The following is a 20,582-nucleotide window of genomic DNA, read 5'->3' as shown; positions in this document are numbered from 1 at the left end:
TTAGAGCAACTACTAGGCTTATAACACGCGATGGCGTCTTGAGATATGAGTTTAATTTTTTTTTAAGACCTCAGTTGTAACTCTGAGTGCAGCATTGTTACACCACATAAAGGTGGTTCAGTTGAGCTAAGATATTAGTCTTTTTTTTGGCATGAACAATATATGTTGCAGGTTTATGCATCTTGCTCCACCATTTGTGTTCAGAAACTCTTGAATAATTTGAGTCATTCTCATTGAAAATAGATTAAATACAGTTAAAGTAGATTTAAATCCAATAAAATAAACTGAACAAAGAACTGTAGTTAATACATTGAATGTACGGGAGCCTGTTGGTAGAGTGGTTAGCGCAGACAGACATAGGCAAACTACGGCCCGCGTGCCATATACGGCCCGTTAGGCCTTTTAATCCGGCCCGCCGACGTCCAATGTTTTATTTTTTTTTATTTTTTTGCGGTGAAAATACAGGAAATCATTGGATGACCTGCATGAGCAATTCTGCCGTCGGTTTTGTGATTTTGGAAAAATTGACAGCTTGTGTCATTTCCTTTAGTCCTTTTTTTCTGTTTATGTTTCATATGTACTGTTAACGGATGCAGTTTTTATATGTATCGTATCTTGTGCTGACCCGGCCCGCCTGTCAAATTTTTAAAGTCAATGTGGCCCCCGGGCCGAAAAGTTTGCCCAACCCTGGGTTAGCACGTCCGTCTCGCTGTTCTTAGATCGAGGGTTCAATTCCTGTTGGCCTTCCCGTCTGGAGTATGCATTTTTTTTTTCTGAGTACTCTGGTTTCATTCCGCATTTTTTTTTAATTCATGGTGGGCTGATTGGATACTCCAAATTGTCCAAAGGTGTGTGAGAGTGTGTGAATGGTTGCATGGATAATGAAGGAATGAAAAATAGATTGGACATTTATCGCCGACCATTGGCAGACAATGAATCAAACGGGGCTCTGCACTCCAGAACACTCACCTCTGATTCACATCGTCTCACTGTAGGCAACAGCGAGCCACATGGGACGCACACGTGACACGCATGTTCAAGTTGTGATTCACGCGCCGGCGCCTCGTGGAAGGGAGGCCACGTAGCGACCGTCGTAACTCTTGCCGTCAGCCAATTAATCGGCCGACCTTTATTAATCCTATTCCAAATCAGTTGCCACGGGAACATCGTCGAATCGATCGACGAATCCGACGGCAATGGACGTCCGATCCATTTTTTTTTTTACTGCGAAAGCTAGAAGCCAATCGCTTCTATCGGCAACTGTCATTGGCCGGTTCCCCCAGTTCAAATTGGTATCCACGCCGATCGGCTCACAGTGTAAATGCGTACTTTTCAGAAGACAAAATGCTTATTCGGGGCTATTTTCCCAGGCAAATGTTATTTGGGGCGTTCAGGTGAAAGCTGGACGTGGAGAATGAACAATGCCGAGGTGTGTGCGCCAGCGTGCGTCTCGCCAGTTGTCATGGTTGCGGCGTTTATCACCTCGTTCCGCCGACGTAGAGGCCCGGGGGCACGTGTGATTGGCTTCAGACAGAAAGAGAGAGACCGGCTTGGGAAGGCAGCGTGAGTGAATGCGAGGAAAGACATATTGGCACAGAGGAGGGCTTAAATGCCAACGCGTTGACGAGGCGGAGGAGGGCGTAGAAGGATGTTAGGCCAATGTCAACGCCAGGCTTTTTCGGGATCATTTATGCCTTGGCAACCCGGCTGTGACTTGATTTTTATGGCGTTAAAAGGTGGAACTTTAGGTGTCAAAACTTCAAATTATCAGGGCAAGTTGGTGCAAAAATAACTGTGAAAATGTACTTGGAGCAAATCTGCTGGAAAGGTGTCAATGTAGCTTGAAGGTATGAAATGGAAATGTTGCTTGAAATAGTTGAACTTGGTTATTTGTAGGTGTGAATAATCAATTCTGAATGAATTTTAGGCTAACGTTAACTTGTAAGGGAAAAAATTCCAATTCCAAAACCAAGTTGAAATTTGGCAGAGGTTAGTTTGCTATAAGGGCAACTTTTTGTGGATGTAGCATTCAACATATTTTGTTGGTAAAAGGAAGTTAGAACTTGGAGTTTTACAGAATAATATTTGAAGTTAATTTGGTCCAAAATTAATTTATTCTAATGAACAAACAATGGCAATAACCCAAAGTGTGAGAGTGAAGATGTGACTTTTTTCATTTATTCATTTTCTTGTTCAAGTTATATTGGAGTCTCCTATTTTTTTAAAGTCAGTAATGTACTTTAAATCTAATTTCAGAATATAAATTGTTCAAAAGGTGAAAAATGTTCTAGCTTTAAAAGTATAAGAACAAAAGTAGTATTTACTCCAAATCAGTGCTGTGAACTCATTTTTAACACTCAAGACAAGCTGAAGAAAATGATTTGACTAGATTTAAGAAAAGAAATGTTCAGATATTCTAAATTTACAACTCCACATCCCAACCTAACTTAACTTAGCCAATCATACATGGCAAGGGACCCCCTACCACTTCTCAGCCAAACGTCTGCCCCGTCTTTCAATTTTGACTATTTTAAATCATTATCTTGACTAGAGCAGTGAAACTTGTTGACGTTGGTTGAGCGGGTTCCGTTGGCGACCCCGCGTGTCGCGTTTGCGTGCGACTTGAAAACTAGATATTCGCAGGGGGTCAACTTTTCATCCCCCTCTTTTATCTGACATAGAGCTGAATAGGCGAAAGTTCCAGCGCGTATGTGTGAATAGACGCATTGTGGCGGTGCTGGTGCCTGCCTGTGTGTTTTAGTGTGTATGTCATTGTGTGTGTGTTTGTGTGTGTTTGGCCTCAGCATCCTTTTCTCCTCAGTGTCGTTTGTGCCACACGCACTCTCATCATCGCTGCCTTGCGGCTGACACGCCGCGCGGACGAGCAGGAGGACATCACCGCCGACAGCGCGCCGTCCGCTCGTCTACGCTCGCTTTCGGCTGTCCGTAAAAGAGAAACGACGAGGGGAGAAAAGTCCTCGCCATGCCCCGCGATGGCAAATCCCAAAACCCGCCGTTGGCGTTGGACTCTCTGAGCTCACAAGTTGGGCCCTGGGAGGAGCGCGGGGATGCCGTGGAGGGCAACCAAGGAGACCTGGACATCATTAAATCGCCAAGTGATAATAAACAGTACAGGTAAGACTCACGAAGGTACACATTGAAGTATTTATGGGATGGGCATGGGACTGTCACATTTCTTCAGGTTCAAATCTTAGCCTCATTTTGAATTTGAGCCTCATGTTAAGTTTCCTGTCCGAATTTAGATGTGTGGGATTGCATGGTTTTTCTAAATGAGGCCTAACATTCTAAGATAGGGCTTACCAATATATTGCTTTTCCTTATAATTATAATTAATAAAATGTATTTATTTATAATTTTAAAATTATAATAATTTATCATAAAAATTAATAAATATAATAAGAAATAATAATGTATCCTTACATATCCTTTTAATTAAAATTAATAAAATGTATTTATGTAAAAATTATAATTTGTCATAAAAATTAATAAATATAATATATAATAAATATAATACAAAATAATAATGTATCCTTATATATCCTTATAATTAAAATTAATAAAATGTATTTCTAATTTAAAAATTATAATTTATAATAAAAAACAATAAATATATATAATAAATATAATTAAAAAATTCTAATGTATCCTTATATATCCTTATAATTATATAATTATATATCCTTATAATTAAAATTAATAAAATTGATTTATAATTTAAAAATTATAATTTATAATAAAAAATAATAAATATATATAATAAATATAATTTAAAAAAAAATTATAGTTATAATCACTATCGTCCATTTTAATCATATTATATTAACTCTGCAGTGCTGCTATTTCTTAAATCAATTCAAGGAATGGCCACTAAATGACCCTATAAAATCAAATGGGGCGTGTAATAAGTCAACACACAAAACAAACGTTGTTCACTAATTAAAAAAAAAACAACAACGACAATGAATTAACTTATTGGCAGTCCAGCACGGTTTAGTGTCTCTTGTTAATGGTTTTGCTGGTACAGAAACCAGCATGCTGTATTTCTTAACAGGGTAGAGATCCAATTGATTTGAGTTCAGGATAAATGGGCACTTCTACTGGATTAAACCAAACTCTTAGAAAATCAGATGACGGGTTCCTAATAATGTGAAAGATCACTTTTTTGTGTGTGTCTGGATTAAGTAGCCGTTTTGATGAACGATCTCACCCGCGCTATAATGATTTTGCAAGCACTGTTGTTTTTGACCAGTGTTAGATGTCAGCTTTACAGCTGCCACATCTGCTCAATAGACAATGCAGTGTGATTAAAAGGTCGACCTCGACACGGTGCTTGGATGTCATTTTAAAAGTAGTTACAAGCGCCAAGTGACTCCGCAACCCCTCATTTTTCCTCCACCCGAGCATCTATTTGAGACGAGGCATTTATTTCATACGTCTCGGCGCACCTGGCGATCTGATGGAGGCTCGGTCGGTGTATTATGGGAGGGGAGGACAGATATAAGTAGCCTCAATTAGTCTCTGTCCGTCCACTCCGCAGGTACATTGCGCTGGACAATGGGCTGCGCGCTCTGCTCATCTCGGACTGCGGCAGCCTGGCTGTATCAGAGGAGGACGAGGAGGAGCAGGAGGAGGAGGAGGAAGAGGAAGAAGAAGAAGGTGGAGAAGAAGAGGAGGAAGACGACTCCGACGATGAAACAGAGGAAGAGTCGGAAGAGGCTGGCGATGAGGACTATGACTGGGAGAGGAGGAGGAATGGAGGGAATGCAGTAAAGCAGGTAAACAACCAAAAAAAACTTTCTGGTAGCCAAGCTAATGAAAAATTCTTAGACATTATTGTCGCAGGTGATACCGTGTTTCCCAATGGCTCCAATAGCCAAACGTGATTCAATTTGTGTGTGTGTGTGTGTGTATATTAGTCGGCGGCCGCCATGTGTGTCGGAGTGGGCAGCTTCAGTGATCCCGCTGACCTCCCCGGCCTTGCCCACTTTCTGGAACACAGTGAGTAATTACAGTAATTACAGTGAAAGGATGGAGAGGGTTAGCGCTAGCTCTGGAAGGTTAATTCGCTGCCGTCTCTTAACATGCTCACCCGTCACCGATTAAATTTGAGTGTGACACTCTCCATACGTGTTGTGGCTGAGATAGGATTGGATTAATAGAGAACAGGAGGGGGGCAAGGTAACCCTTGTTAAACATCCTCCAGAAGTTACTTCAACCTTAATTACTGAGTAAAAGCCCATTATTTTCCACTTTTGTTTGGGGCTGTAATAACAAACTGATGCAAATTGATCATTTAGAGTGTTGGGTGAATTTCATGATGACATCCACCTATGGAACCTATGGCTCGGGAGCCGTATGTGGCTCTTTTGATGGTTGCATATGGCTCGGAAGCCATATGTGACTCACCTGTGAGTTGAAAATATGGTGACAGAGCTGAGTCCCAAAAGCGTCAATAGGAGCATCACTGTGGCGTTGACACTACCTCTAGCATTGCTAATTATATATACTATGTATTTTTGGATTAGTCTCTTCTGCACGCATACTCTCATTGATACTCGTTGATTAGCAACAGTGTAACCATGTTGTTACAAAAGAATTCAGGGACTTTTTGGACTTTAAAAGGGGTAAAATGACAAAAATGCACACATTTTCATGTATTTTTACTTTTAAATTCAGATTCGGGCTCTCGAGGAAGAACATTTGAAAATATGAATTGCTTATGGCTCTCTCTGTCAAAAAGGTTCCCGACCCTTGACCTATAGGGACATCACACTTTGGGTCAAATAAGCCATATTTCAATACCAAATTTTAACATTGTGGCCTACGTCACCCAAAATACTGATGTATTTGGACACAAGAAATTATGGGGGTAATTTTTTTGTTTGTTTTAACAAGTCTCTTGTCTAATAAATGGCTAATGTTTCATTTGAAAGTAAAATTCCTACAGGAGTGACAATGAACAGTTAATGGCAGGCCCTTTTTTGAAGCGTTCTTCCTCGTTGTAATTCACTTGCTCATATCTTGAAGCATTCCTCAAAATCCTCAATTTCATCATCCGCCTTCAAATTTGATTGAACGTCTTCCCATCCAAATTGCCATAAGCAACACACGTCGTAAATCTCCCGAATCAATCCGAAATCCCGCTCGCCATAAAAGCCGCCGGCGGATGTTTACGGCCGTATTTAGAATCGGCTTTCGGGTGCCGACTGGAACCGGCTGCTCGTTTTTTCCCCCCGCCGCCCGTCCCGGACAAAAGCCAGGCGAGGCCTGCCGCTTATCTTTGACATTGTCGGTTACGGCGGCCGGCGCGCTTTGTTCTTTGTTCTCCCACGCTGCCCCAGTGGTGTTCTTGGGGAGCGAGAAGTACCCAAGGGAAAACGACTTTGAGGCCTTCCTCAAGAAGCATGGCGGCGGCAGCAACGCCTCCACCGACTGCGAGATGACCTTCTTCCTGTTTAGTGTGGAGAGGAATTGCTTCAAAGAGGCGCTCGACAGGTGAAGAGAAGCTTTTCTTGCCTTTTGCCTTTAGGAATCGCATTATGACAACGATGCACGTCAAGTATTGTAACATACAAAGCATGTTTGGGCTTTGGACCATTTTGTTGTGAAAACATTACAAAATATATGCATTTATATTTACGCAAAACTATGCTGAACAAAGACAAAATGCCCAGCTTCAGCAAAAAAAGTCAAGAAAATGACAACCAAGTTAACTCAATTTATCACATTGGATTTATTATATTTATGTAAAAGAATATATTGAAATTCTACACGTTTTGCCTCATTGTTGACTAGCTCCATCTAGTCTTTTAGATGAGAAGTGCAAATTAATGTAGGCAGAATTTAAGCTTCTTGTGCGGACTATTTTTTTGTTATTTATTTTTTTATTTATTTTTGGGCCACGGGCCACTAAAAACTAGGGTTGTGGTTGGCCCACGAGCCCTAGTTTGAACATCACTTATTGAATGTTTGTTAGTGGAAGTTGACAAAATGAGTACCGAATTACTTTTGCAATCAAATGATGGAAGAATTTGTTCCGCCTGCAATTTCATGGGATCAATACAACCTGTTCTAATGCCTCTTCTCTACATCCTCAAATGAAGGTGGGCACAGTTCTTCATCTGCCCCCTGCTCATCCGGGAAGCCATAGACAGGGAGGTGGAGGTCCTTGACAGCGGTGAGTCCAGTCCGCTCACGTTCGGATCCCCCTCCTCCAACCGCCATCTTGAGCGGTTCTTACTGCCGCCCGTCAGAATATCAACAGGCCAAGCCGTCCGACTCCAACAGGAAAGCCATGCTGTTTGGCAGTCTGGCCAAACCGGGGCACCCCATGACCAAGTTCGACTGGGGTGAGTCAAACAGCCGTGAAACCAAACTTTTCCTCACCCGGCCATAATTTGATGAGTTTGGGTGTTTTTGCCCCACCAGGGAACGCACAGACTCTGAAACAAGAACCCAACAACAAGAACATCGACGTCTACAACCGACTTCGAGCATTCTGGAAGAGATACTACTCTGCACATTACATGACCTTGGCTGTCCAGTCCAAAGGTGATGTATGCTAATTTTAGCTTCCAGGAATGACTATGTTTTTTGGCCGATTATTTATTTTTCAATAAGTCAACTATTAGGTTCAAAGATACAGTACCGGGCATCTTTTTTTCCCCCAAAAAATGGCGCCTTACAGTACTTGTAATTAGGTGCGCCTTATGCATGATTGTTTGTATTTCATGACCTGAAACCTAATTTAGTTGGAGCAGAACTGTATTACACTACTCCAGTAAAGTGCTTAATTTGATAAACCGTATTTTCACGACTATACAGCGCATCATATTTTTAGCCGCAGAGTCAGTAACCAGTGCTGTTTCTGTATTTTAAACACACAAAGGACGCACCGTTTTTATAGACGCAGCCAGGCATGGCATATATATATTATATATGGATGAATATCGAACCGCAATAGCGCTGGCTACGGGAAGCAGCCCCAGACTCTATTTCTGGTGCGCAGTGACTGCTGGGATATATAGTTCTTTTCTCAATACACCCAGAATGACGGTGAACACACTAATGTGCTACATGCACCAAATGCACGCTACACCCACAGGCTAAAAACACGTTTTTTAAAAAGGCAACGGAAGCAAAACTGAGTTTGGTTGTACTTTATTTAGCCATTTTACAATGTACTCACGTCATCATTTCATTTTCATGACTTGGTCGCGAATCAAAAGTGACGACAAGCCGTGAAAAAAGCCATCCGGTCGCTTGACATACGCCTCACGTAGTCATAATCTCATGTTGCGGTTCGATGTTCATCCATATATAATATATATAGTTCGCAGTCTAGCTTTGAATGGTCTGTTGACGCCAACATCTAGCGGCAGGATTTTTTTTGTAAATACAGCCGAAATGATCATACTGGGTGTATTAAGAACTCGATATCCCAGCAGTCACGGCGCAGTACTTTATCTACGAGAAATAGTAGAGTCGGGGGCTGCTTGCTGTAGTTGTCCGATCGACTGATTTATTTTATTTTATCGTGATAACAATTTTAGTATTGGTCCATATATAAAGCGCACTGGATTATAAGGCGCCCTGTCTATTTTGGAGAAAATTAAAGAAGACTTTTATGTGCGCCTTATAGTCTTGAAAATACGGTATTTATTCTCATTTATAAAAACTGATCAATTACAAAATAATATTAATGATGACTTATGAATAAATATAACAATAATTACAATGTTAAAGGCTAAAGAACAGATAAGTGCAGTACAGTACTTTGAAAATAAACTTGTTCATAATAGTCTGAAAAATACGAGTAGAGTAGCCTAAGCAGCCCAATTCAAAGCATCGCCATCATTTTGTTTCAAGTACGAAAAATTCTCTTCTCATCAAATCACCAATTAATCTGATATTCAGATGTATATCTGGGCGTCAATTTTCTTTTCTTAACGATGGTGGCAAACTCCACTCTAATAATGTCTTTCCAAGGTTAGATCTTGGTCAAAGCCGTTTGATATGATGAAAGTGATTCACGTGGATCGTCAGTCAACAGCCCGCCGGCGAGCAGATTGACAGAACTCTTTAACGAGCAATCCGTTGATTAATTGACTGGTAATGAAGCCGCAAAGCTCTAATGAGGAGCCGCTCCACGCGTCCGTTTCTGGCTGAGCGTGGCTAATTATTCGCAGCTCGCCTCGGGTCGCCGCCTTCATCGCGGTGATGTCATTGTCGGGTCTTGGCGCCTTCTCGCAGGAAATATCAGGCGGCTCATTAACAGCTGTGTAGGAGTCCGATGATGGCTCGTGGCGGCATTTGTACATTAAAAAAAAGAAAAAAATTGCCAATCCTAAATCACCCCCTTTTACGGGATTGGTTTGAATAATCTCTCTCGTCTCCAGACTATCGGAGATTAACTTCAACTGTGTCCTTTTCTTTCACTTTTCCACCCACAGACAAAATGAGGAACCAAAGCAATAGCTTCAATAGCTTGACAATGTTTATAATAATCCAGCGAAAAAAAACAAAAAACCTTTTAGCTCGAGATTTATGACTTTTCCAACCGCTCTAGCAATTATTTTAAAAAGAAAAAAAACAGTTATGGAACTTGTTTACACGCCTGTTTGACGTTTAGCAAGCGGAATCGCTTATTTACTTCTTATCTGTCAAGATAGGGAAGTTTATTTACTATCGAGAGAAATGAACAAATTCTCTGGAGGGAAAACAAAAGAAAAAGAAAAAAATTGTTGTGACGTTGTTGTCATTTTCTGCGTGCTTAAGCAAAGGGAAAAAGAAATCGGAGGACGTGTTTTGGTGTGTCAAACTTTGTCCGGCAGTTTAAATGTTGCGTTGTCAGCGATAGACCTCCAATCATTTGAACTGGCAGCGACTTGAAAGTCATGGGAATTGAGTTTGGTGGCTGGGATAGGCTCCAGCACCCCTACGACACTTTTAAGGATAAATGAATGTTTTGTACACAACTGTATTCTGTTTGTATTTACACAAGATCACAGCTTCTTTGTCACGGCTCAATCGAACTCCATTTTTTTGTCTTTTTGCAGCTATAAACTTAGTCTTCAAGCTCTGCTTTGTAGTTGTAACAGTTGCAATCGTCGTGTTCTTGCAGAAAAACTGGACACGCTGGAGAAGTGGGTCCGGGAGATCTTCAGCAATTTGCCCAACAAGTATTTTTCTTTCATTATTGATATGACCTTTATTTTTCTCTGGCGTATTTCTATACCGTGCTGTTCCACATTCGTGTTTGCAGTGGCCTCCCAAAGCCAGACTTCTCTGACATGCTGGAACCTTTTGACACGCCCTCTTTCCACAAACTATACAGGGGTACGTGGCCTGTCTCAATATTTGGGTTTGGGCTTATTGAAGCTTCTTGTTGGTATTGTTGGCAAAACAATTTCAAGGCACACTATCAGCTGAAAAGCTTAACATTGAAAACCTATATTGCCTAGATTAACAATATCAAGTTAAACTCACCAAATTTTTATCAACATCAATCAATCAAATAAATCATATAAACACAAAAAGTATTTCAATATCTAATTATTCGCTGTGCATCCCGAACAACTTCCAAAACAACTTTAATCTTGTAACTTTACAATGTATGGCACAATTCTGGCTATATTACGATTTTAATTTCAATGTATGTCTTAATTCTCGCAATTTTACGGCCTTAATCTCGCAATATTACGACTTTTCTCTCGGAATATTTCTTGGCCGATACTTTCTCGCGACGCACCTGACCATTTGCTCGGAAAAACACTTGTCTAACATCAATACATTAAATGTTGATTTTGTGTGCTTTGCAGTTGTCCCCGTCCAGAATGTGCATGCGCTAAATATCACCTGGGCACTCCCCCCTCAAGAGAAGCACTACAGGTGGGTTTTTTTCTTGTTTGTTTTGTGAAGAGCCTCTACAATTCAGGGGTGTCAGACTCGGGTTGGTTCGCGGGCCACGTTAACGTCAACTCGATTTCATGTGGGCCGGACCATTTTAGATATAATATTTAGATTTCTTTTATAAATGGGTTAAAAGAACTGGATTAAAAGCCCTGAATATTCAGTTTTTATAGATCTAAAACAATGTATATTTTAGCTTTTTTTAAAATATATTTTTTGATTTTACAAAATGATTTTTGAACGAAAAACAGACAAAATTGTTTAAAAAATTACAATTATTGATTTAAAAGGGGGAAAATCAGGACATGTAATATACATCTATACTCTTCATTTTAATTTGATCCTTAAACAGAAAGTCGGCACTCATCATTTACTTTCCCGGGCCACACAAAATGATGCGGTGGGCCAGATTTGGCCCGCGGGCCGCCACTTTGACACATGTGCTCTACATAATTTTTAATAATGGTACACCAATTAATGACATCCGTTTTTTTTTCCTTTTTAAACCCTGGTCAATATTTTTCTAACTAAATCTAGAGTCCAATCCAGTAACTGTATTATACTCACTTTATTGAGAAAAAAATAGGATGGTCTACGAAGGCAATGCAACTCCAATGTTTTCTTTTCCAGAGTAAAACCTCTTTACTACATATCGTGGCTGATTAACAACGAAGGCCCGGGAAGCATCCTGTCAGTCCTCAGGAGGAAGTGAGTAGTGTCTCTTGGCTTTTTCCCTCTTGTGAGAGCCCTCCAGATGAAACCCAATTTAAAGGTCTTCAATTTAGCGGTGGAAGCACGCTGGCCGACAAGAGCTTTTCAACCTCTTGTCGCCAAAGTGGCCGAGCCATTCGCACGGATGGGGGAGAAAAACGAAAAAAAAAAAAAGAAAACTCTTTCATTTATCTCGCAATACAAAATGGCCCTCCAATAAACAGACTCACTCGTGCCGGTACGAATAGAATGTTCCCGACGCTTTTGTTTCCCGCGCTTGACGAATGACGACAGCGAGTACTCGATATTTGTCGAGTGCTTAGCTGTGTTAAGTGGCGACTGCCTCACTTGGCAATAAAAACTCGTGTCCTTTTTCCTTCTTTTCCTACCTGGATTTTGTATTTGGAATCATATTTACAACAAAGAACATCTGTTGAAACCTTTAAAGGGCAAGTAAATATTTATGGCAATTAAATATATATTATATTGAAAAGTTTTTCTAATCAATTCTTTTTTTATATCATACTTTTTCTTTCTAAATTAATTAGTAGAAGTCACAGCCAGTTCTCCCGGTTGAAATGAATTGGCCGTTTATAGACGTTCCATCTATTTAGTTTGAGCGGCTCTTCCACTCCGAATGAATTGGACGTCTGGCGCCGTCAATGGCAACCACTGAATTGAAAGTGGCCCCCAAAAAGTGTTAAAACAATGGGCGCACTGTATTAGCCCGACGTGTGCAAATGCAGGTGCTGGGCTCTGGACTTGCAGGGAGGCAACAGCGAAAGCGGCTTTGACCAGAACGCCACCTACTCCATCTTCTCCATCTCCATCACGCTCACCGCCGAAGGTTTTCGGAACTTCTGCCAGGTGAGCGCGTGCGTCGCCGTCGTTGGTCTATTGTGGTCCCATGACAACCAACAGCCCTGGCTCTCGTATTTGTCTCAATGATAGCAGAAACGGGGTCATTCAAGGGAAAAGTGGAGTGCTATCCGTTTCCACGGTAACACTGGCTAAGCAGGGAGCCGTGAAGCAAATCGGCTGTCTTGTCTCATTCACTCCCATTGGCGGCGATGGACGTCAAATCCATTTCCGCTCTGGTGGCTGACGTTGAATATGCGTGTTTTAAGTGCCGTTGACATTCGTAGACATCCAATCCATTTTGACTGGTTCATTGGCGCTGTCCGTCCTCGCCTTGCGTGGCCTGTGTAACTGGAAAAGCTTGCATTTATTAAAAAAGGAAAAGATGTATTTCTATTTATTCTGTGCTGCAACATGCATGCAATCCTGTTACCATAATCTTTTAATCATTTGTGAATCACCTGTTATGCTGGAATTGAGATAATCAGCAGTGAAGGCTTATTTTTTTAAGCCAAAATGCCTGACATTCTGAAATAATTCATGTTTTTTCCTTTGGATTTCTGCAGGTGAGCCACCTTGTATTCCAGTATATCAAGATGCTGCAGATTCACGGACCTGACAAAAGGTAGCTATTTACACATATTGTAGGTCTGTTTGCAAAAGTTTTGCAAATGGAACCAAAACTTGTACTTTTGATGAATACATTCAACCAATAGAAAGTGACCCCGGAATGCCCAGAAATAAACTTACTAATCTATTACCGGCCCCATTGTCAAAATTGAGACGCATGCTGTACTCAATGGCTTCCATTGGCCAATGGATAGGACATCTATCGCCGTTAACAATACTTTGCTTCTTTACTGTAGTTGATGTCCCATGTTTTCCACACTAACGTGGACCTTTAACAATTGTCCGTCCTTTAAATTTGTTACATATATAAAGCGCACCAGATTATAAGTAGTCGTAGTAGTAGTAGTAGTAGTAGTAGTGGTAGTAATAGTGGTAGTCATAGTAGTGGTAGTTGTTGTGGTAGTAGTAGTAGTTGTTGTGGTGGTAGTAGTAGTTGTGGTAGTAGTAGTCGTAGTAGTAGTCATAGTCGTAGTAGTAGTCATAGTCGTGGTGGTAGTAGTAGTCGTAGTAGTAGTAGTCATAGTCGTAGTAGTAGTCATAGTAGTGGTAGTTGTGGTAGTGGTAGTCGTGGTAGTCGTAGTAGTGGTAGTCGTAGTTGTTGTGGTAGTAGTAGCAGCAGCGGTAGTTGTTGTGGTAGTAGCAGCAGTAGTTGTTGTGGTGGTTGTGGTAGTAGTAGTAGTTGTTGTGGTAGTAGCAGCAGTAGTTGTTGCTTTAGTAACAGCGGTAGTTGTTGTGGTAGTAGTAGTAGTAGTTGTTGTGGTAGTTGTGGTGGTAGTAGTAGTCGTAGTAGTAGTCATAGTCGTGGTAGTAGTAGTAGTGGTATTCGTGGTAGTCGTAGTTGTGGTAGTCGTAGTTGTGGTAGTCGTATTAGTGGTAGTCGTAGTTGTTGTGGTAGTAGCAGCAGTAGTTGTTGCTGTAGTAGCAGCGGTAGTTGATGTGGTAGTAGTAGTAGTCGTAGTTGTGGTAGTAGTAGTCATAGTCGTGGTAGTAGTAGTTGTGGTAGTCGTGGTAGTGGTAGTCGTCGTGGTAGTGGTAGTAGTAGTCGTCGTGGTAGTAGTAATCGGCGTGGTAGTAGTTGTGGTGGTAGTAGTCATGGTAGTTGTGGTAGTAGGAGTGGTGGGAGTAGTAGTCGTAGTTGTGGTGGGAGTAGTAGTTGTGGTAGTAGGAGTAGTAGTCGTAGTTGTGGTGGGAGTAGTAGTTGTGGTAGTAGGAGTGGTAGTAGTAGTTGTGGTAGTCGTGGTAGTAGTAGTAGGGGATAGCGTTCTACATCCACATAGATGGAGCTGGAGTTGTAGCGGTTAGTTGTGTGATCCATCAAGTAGATGGAGCTGTGCTAAAGGGAATTTCATACAATGATTAAGCAATACCATATATAAGGCCCACTGAGAGGCTCTTTTAGTTGCGTCCTAATAGTGCAGAAAATACGCTAAGCCTGCCCGTCCTTGTTTAGTGAGAATCATTTGGACTTTGCTCCTATAAATGTCTGTCTTATCACACGCTCAGGATATACGAAGAGATTCAGAAGATAGAGGAAAACAAGTTTCGCTATCAGGAGGAGGTGGGAACGTGTGACATTTTGCCACTGGCTCCTGATGTGATTCAACTGTGTCTAATTACTGTTTGTTTTTGGGTTTTTTTTTTCCTCAGAGCGACCTTGTGGAGTATGTGGTGGACACCTGCGTCAACATGCAGCTGTTCCCCAAAAAGGACTTTTTGACGGGAAACCAGCTGATGTTTGACTTTAGTCGCGAGGTGACCCGCTTTGCCTTAGTTTCATCCTGGGTGTGACATCTTCCGAATTAGTCTTACTTTCACATCTTGATGCATAAGTGAACAAAATTTGGTCTGCCACTCGCACCTTGAAGTGAAATTCATTGATTTAAAATGTCAAAATCTGCCAACTTTTATTTTCATTTTTCAGTTCAGGCTTCCCATTCCAAATAGAATAAACGTATTAGTCCGCCAATGGCACTATCCCATAACCATTCACTTCCAGTTCAAACGCAGCTGATGACGTCTTGACCTTTTTTGTGGATGTAAAGTCAAATGGAGGCTTTACACTTTTTTTTCCCAACTTCCACCCTGCGTAAAGAAACACATTTGGACAATGACAGAAAAAAATGTTTGTTTGTTCCCTGTGTGTGTGTGTTTGTATGCATGCGTGCAGGTGATTGGTGCAGCACTGGCGCTGCTCACCCCCGAGAAAGCCAACCTGATGCTGTTGTCACCAGAACACGAGGGCCGCTGTCCCCTCCGGGAGAAGTGGTTTGGAACACAATACAGCGTAGAAGGTAAGCGTATGCGTGTGTATTGTTGTTTCAACACTCATGACCGCAGAAAAAGCCAAACCCCCCCCCAACACACACACACACAAACACACACCACTCTGGAAGCACTCGAGCCATTTATCTCTGTCGCTTCAATGACATTTCATTGTGATTACAAACAATAAGACACTCCCACCCCACCGCTTCTTCCTTGTGAAAAAAATGGACCAAAGTAGCCTGCAGATGACGTTTTTATTTATTTCATTTCCGCGCAGATGACGTTTTTATTTCATTTTCACGCAGATGACGTTTTTATTTCATTTTCCACGCAAGTTAAATGTGGCTGAGGTTTGTGCCTTTCCCGCTCACAGATATCAAACCGGAATGGATGAGGCAGTGGATGGGGAATTTGGAGCTAAGCGACCAGCTTTTCCTTCCCGGGGAGAACAGGTTCATCGGTGTGTGATGGGAAGAGGGGGACATTTCACCTGAAAGAGCCGCAGTTGGCCCGTGAGCCGTAGTCTGGATGCCAGCGCGGGAATTTATGTTTCCCACGGGGAGCATATTAGCATTCATTCCCGTGTCTTTTCTCTCCAATATAATTCCAGCATAATTATGTTTTTTTGTCTTTCGCCATTTCTTTAACCGTAAAACTGCGGATGTTTTACGAAACGAGCTCCGTTTTACATATGCGGCGTCTCGTTAAAAAGTCAACACGATAAAGTAGCTTTCCGCCTCGTGTTGCCGAAAATCCAAATAGCATAAATGAACAGTAAACTCTTCCCACCGGAGCGCCCTGAAACTTGATCAAATACAATGATATGATGGATTTTCTCTCCCTCTTTTTAGCCACTAACTTCACCCTGAAGCCTTCCGACTGCCCTAACAGCGAATTCCCCGTGCGTATGGCAGCCAGCGACAGAGGCTGTTTGTGGTACAAGAAGGACAACAAATTCAAAACGCACAAAGGTAACTTTTTCCCCATTCATTGGCTTTTGGGGAGAGAAACATGGAGGATTCCAGTGACAGTTGGTTTTTATCTCCTCCCGGCAGCTTACATCCTATTTCACCTCATCTCCCCTGTAATCCAGCAGTCTGCTAAGAAGTAAGTGCCTTCCCTCCGACCGTCTCGAGGACATTTTCACCGTCACCTTTCCATACCTGTCAACCTCGACCAATTGCTCCCCTTAGTGATAATAAAGCGTACAAATGCAACACGGCACATATTTACAGTAATCACTCGATTATCGTGACTTCACTACTTCTCGATTTTTTTTCCCTGCTATTAATTATTTAGATTATAATTTTTTTTTTAGTTCATAGAAATATGAAAACCCACGCTGAAACCCGTAAGCGGAAGCCACTCTTGCTACTAGGACTCAACACTGAATTTTTTTTTTTTTTTTTAATAGGGGTGACCCAGCTTTGCGATTTTTCGATTATCGCAACCATGTCTGATCTACATTAGCCGCGATATTTGAGGGATTACTGTACTCACATAGGGCGCTCTTAAAAGTCTAAAAAAATTCTCCGGAGTGGACGGCGTGGTCAATCAATATGCACTAAATTCAAGATTCTGTAGATAACGCTGACAGCTTGACTGTCTGGGTACATTGCTTGCTGACGTGCTATATTTCGTGACCGGATGTTTCGTCGGAAGACGTTTGTTCGACCGGACGTTTGTTCGACCGGATGTTTGGTAGAACGAACGTTTGGTCAAATTATGACAGAGAGTTTACTGTTGATATTAGATATTTAGATATTAAACTCACTCTCTCTCTCATGATTATAATTTTGAGAGCTGGTTTCAACAGTAACAACCCGGCGACCAAACGTCCGTTCGACCAAACGTCCGTTCGACCAAACCTCCGTTCGACCAAACGTCCGGGTACCAAACGTCTTTCGACGAAACGTCCGAGTACCGCTATATTTATATAGTGAAAAGGCGGAAGTGACTGACGCGCTTGCGCATATCAGCCCCAAAGCATGACAACATTGATGACATTTTCGTCTGCTACCACTGACCGAGACGATCCGGATTAGAGCCGAAATGGGGAAGACGAGATCTGTTTTACAAAAAACACTTTTTTCCCCAGTACTAAAGTTGTTATACGGCGTACACCATTTGAAATGATAAAAAAAACGTATACAATACATGAAAAAGGTATAAGTTGACATGTATGCCTCTCTTGCGTTTGGTTGCATGGCAGCGCAGTGCTTTTTGACCTTCTGGTCAACATCCTGGAGCACAATGTGGCCGAGCCAGCCTACGAGGCCGAGGCCGCCCTGCTGGAGTATAAACTGGTGGCGGCTGAGCACGGGTTGGTGATCAAGGTTAAAGGATTTCACCACAAACTGCCGGTGAGTGAGCAGCAAGCGATTAATTACTTCCTTTCAAAATGCCATGTTTTATGGATTGCGTATTTGGGACCAGAACACGAATCGAGTCAATCCCATTTATAGCGCACTAAATTGCGCTTCACAAACACACAGTTGGTTTTAAAACATGATCATTTTAATGCATTCAAAAAATACATGATTTTACAAAGTATTATATTGAATAACAAAACAAGAGTAAAAAAAAATCAAGTTGTAAAAAAAAATACAAAATATTTTTGGACATCACCTGATCTAAAGCCCCTATTTTTTGTATTTAATATTGTAATAGCAACTGGCACATCAATGAAGGGTAAAATCTTATCATTCTAGATAAATATTAGATCCAATCAAAAAAAGAATATTTTTAACACGACCATCGATGTGCCGTCAGTGAGTTGACTTTGTCCACCTGCCTTCCTGCGTAGTGTCTATTCCGTCTGATCATCGACCACTTGGCGGACTTCACGGCCCCCCCGGAGGTCTTCAACATGTTCGTGGAGCAGTTGAAGAAAACCTACTTCAACTTCCTCATCAAACCCAGCAAGCTCAACAAGTGAGTGCTTCCCAGGCTTAGTCCTCTGCCGCTCTCTGGTGGCTCAACGCATCCCAGACCATTTCCTCTTCCCGTGTCAGGGACGTGCGCCTGCTGATCCTGGAACGCGGGCGCTTTTCCGTGGTGGAGATGCACCAGGCGCTGGTGGCCGGCCTCAGCCCCGACCAGCTGATGGACTTTTGCCGCCGGCTGAAGGCCGAGCTGTACGCCGAGGGTCTGGTGCAGGGCAACTTCAGCAGCCACGTACGTGAGTCAAAGCACCCACCCAAAATAATCCGTGACTAAACAAAAAGGGCAACAAAAAACACCTTTATTGAAAAAATGTTCATTAAGAAACAGTTCCTTTCCACTCATTTTGGTTCCGCAGGAATCTCAAGGCTTTCTGCACTACGTGATTGAGTAAGTGGGCTCCATAATAATCACATTAGTATTTAATTATTGACATCATCTTGGCACACGACTTACGTACTTTCCCAGCAAGCTGCAGTTCTCCAAGCTGCGGGAGGAGGTGCCGGTCATGTTCCCTGTGGTGGAGCTGCCCCAGAAGCATCACATCTGCAAAGTCAAGTCTTTGAACAAAGGAGACGCCAACTCTCAGGTCACCGTCTACCATCAGGTAAGAAATATTCTGCGTCAGCGCAGGTAATGGATTGGATGTCCATCGCCGTCAATGGAAGTGATGATGTTCACTTGTTTGAGTACGACAGTGTGGATCCAAAGACATGAGGGAGCACGCGCTGGTGGAACTCTTAGTGGTGAGTTGTATGTTATAAAATTAAGTGGCCAAGGTTCAGGATAAGCTAAATATTTTTGTTATTGTTTGACAAATGTCTTTTTTTTAATTGATGCACCGTTTTGATGGACCCCAAGTCCACTTACATTCTAAGTAACCTTTATGGACACATATCATACTTGGTTATTTCCGCTCTGATGGCTATCGTGACCGGACGTTTGGTCGCCCGGACGTTTGGTCGCCGGACGTTTGGTTGCCCGGACGTTTGGTCGCCCGGACGTTTGGTCGCCCGGACGTTTGGTCGCCGGACGTTTGGTCGCCCGGGTGAATATAATTTTGAGAGCTGGTTTCAACAGTAAACTCTCTTTCATGTTGTCAAACGTCCGGCGACCAAACATTCGGGGGACCAAACGTCCGGGGGACCAAACGTCCGGGGGACCAAACGTCCGGGCAACCAAACGTCCGGGCGACCAAACGTCCGGGCACCGAAGGCTATATTGGAAGATTTGTAGTGTTGTTGTATTTAAGCCCTGTGTTTTTGTTTTCCAGATGCTCATGGAGGAGCCTTGTTTTCACTTCCTTCGTACTAAAGAGACGCTAGGGTGCGTCTTTTGATCATTACTTTGAACCTTGTGAGACGGCATGACTTTAAAGTCTTTAATTTTTTTCTGTCTTGGGTGTCACTGCGCAGATACAATGCCTACCCTGCCTTCAGAAACACTTCAGGTGTTGTGGGTTTCTGCATCACCGTGCAGACGCAGGCCTCCAAGTTCAGGTACGTTTGCAACTGTGAAATAGAAACTTTCTGCAAGATGTTGTAGGAAAAACACTATTTTTTTAAAGAGTTTGGTGTAGGGTTGAAGACATGCACTATGCAAAATGTTACAATTCTATCCTAATATTTTTTTTCAGCCAGAAGCTAAATTATGGTGACATCCATCCTTGTCAAATGTTTAATTCAAATATTACACAAAATGGGAACTTTTTCCTTGTAAAAGATTAACAAATGTTCTGAAAATTAAACCACTGTATTCTCATACTCTCAGCACAGAGCAGGCGGAGTTAAAAATCGAAGAGTTCCTCACTTGGTTTGGAGAGACGCTCGCTGCCATGAGCCAAGAGGCCTTCAACGCTCAGGTGCGTGCCGCCTCTCGGTATCTTGTGAGGTAGCTTGTGCCTTGTGCCAGCCTCCCGTGACTGCCAAGTGGTACTTTGTGCAGGTGAACACGTTATTGAAGCAGAAGGAATGCGAGGACACACACCTGGGTGAAGAAGTGGACAGAAACTGGAGTGAAGTAGCCACAAAACAATACATGTTCGACAGGCTCAACAGAGAGGTGATGCACACTTTTTTTTTCAAGCGAGTTCAAACAACTGATGCCTTGTTCTATGTTCAGATAAAGGCCTTGAGGCAGATAAGTCAAAACAAGCTGCTCACCTGGTACCGCGAGCGCCGAGGAGCCAGCAGCCGCAAGCTCAGCGTGCACGTGAGGCCAATTTCCCAAGTTCTTCATTCCCA

General features: G+C 42.3%; 1 protein-coding gene across 2 annotated transcripts in view; it reads left to right on the top strand.

Moving 5' to 3' along the window:
• The window catches only part of LOC144090294 (nardilysin-like), a 64,724-nt gene that overhangs the window by 43,716 nt on the left and 426 nt on the right, over positions 1 to 20,582 (top strand). The window contains exons 6-35 of one of the 2 annotated variants that reach the window (XM_077621678.1): positions 2,822 to 3,135; positions 4,559 to 4,796; positions 4,938 to 5,019; positions 6,363 to 6,516; positions 7,125 to 7,198; positions 7,275 to 7,370; positions 7,450 to 7,572; positions 10,145 to 10,202; positions 10,286 to 10,359; positions 10,842 to 10,911; positions 11,563 to 11,640; positions 12,390 to 12,510; positions 13,068 to 13,126; positions 14,635 to 14,689; positions 14,779 to 14,883; positions 15,299 to 15,422; positions 15,770 to 15,856; positions 16,248 to 16,367; positions 16,452 to 16,503; positions 17,609 to 17,759; positions 18,203 to 18,330; positions 18,411 to 18,573; positions 18,698 to 18,729; positions 18,808 to 18,946; positions 19,038 to 19,085; positions 19,613 to 19,665; positions 19,755 to 19,838; positions 20,110 to 20,200; positions 20,284 to 20,400; positions 20,461 to 20,550. In XM_077621678.1, coding sequence (XP_077477804.1) covers positions 2,984 to 3,135; positions 4,559 to 4,796; positions 4,938 to 5,019; positions 6,363 to 6,516; positions 7,125 to 7,198; positions 7,275 to 7,370; positions 7,450 to 7,572; positions 10,145 to 10,202; positions 10,286 to 10,359; positions 10,842 to 10,911; positions 11,563 to 11,640; positions 12,390 to 12,510; positions 13,068 to 13,126; positions 14,635 to 14,689; positions 14,779 to 14,883; positions 15,299 to 15,422; positions 15,770 to 15,856; positions 16,248 to 16,367; positions 16,452 to 16,503; positions 17,609 to 17,759; positions 18,203 to 18,330; positions 18,411 to 18,573; positions 18,698 to 18,729; positions 18,808 to 18,946; positions 19,038 to 19,085; positions 19,613 to 19,665; positions 19,755 to 19,838; positions 20,110 to 20,200; positions 20,284 to 20,400; positions 20,461 to 20,550 — 3,018 coding nt within the window. In that variant the 5' untranslated portion in view covers positions 2,822 to 2,983. Of the gene's footprint in view, positions 1 to 2,772; positions 3,136 to 4,558; positions 4,797 to 4,937; positions 5,020 to 6,362; positions 6,517 to 7,124; positions 7,199 to 7,274; positions 7,371 to 7,449; positions 7,573 to 10,144; positions 10,203 to 10,285; positions 10,360 to 10,841; positions 10,912 to 11,562; positions 11,641 to 12,389; positions 12,511 to 13,067; positions 13,127 to 14,634; positions 14,690 to 14,778; positions 14,884 to 15,298; positions 15,423 to 15,769; positions 15,857 to 16,247; positions 16,368 to 16,451; positions 16,504 to 17,608; positions 17,760 to 18,202; positions 18,331 to 18,410; positions 18,574 to 18,697; positions 18,730 to 18,807; positions 18,947 to 19,037; positions 19,086 to 19,612; positions 19,666 to 19,754; positions 19,839 to 20,109; positions 20,201 to 20,283; positions 20,401 to 20,460; positions 20,551 to 20,582 lie in introns of those variants that run through there. The other variant, XM_077621679.1, reaches the window with a different exon arrangement.

The sequence above is a fragment of the Stigmatopora argus genome, chromosome 15 (assembly GCF_051989625.1).
Source record: "Stigmatopora argus isolate UIUO_Sarg chromosome 15, RoL_Sarg_1.0, whole genome shotgun sequence".
Classification (NCBI taxonomy): Eukaryota; Metazoa; Chordata; class Actinopteri; order Syngnathiformes; family Syngnathidae; genus Stigmatopora; species Stigmatopora argus.
This window is presented reverse-complemented; position numbering and strand designations above follow the sequence as displayed.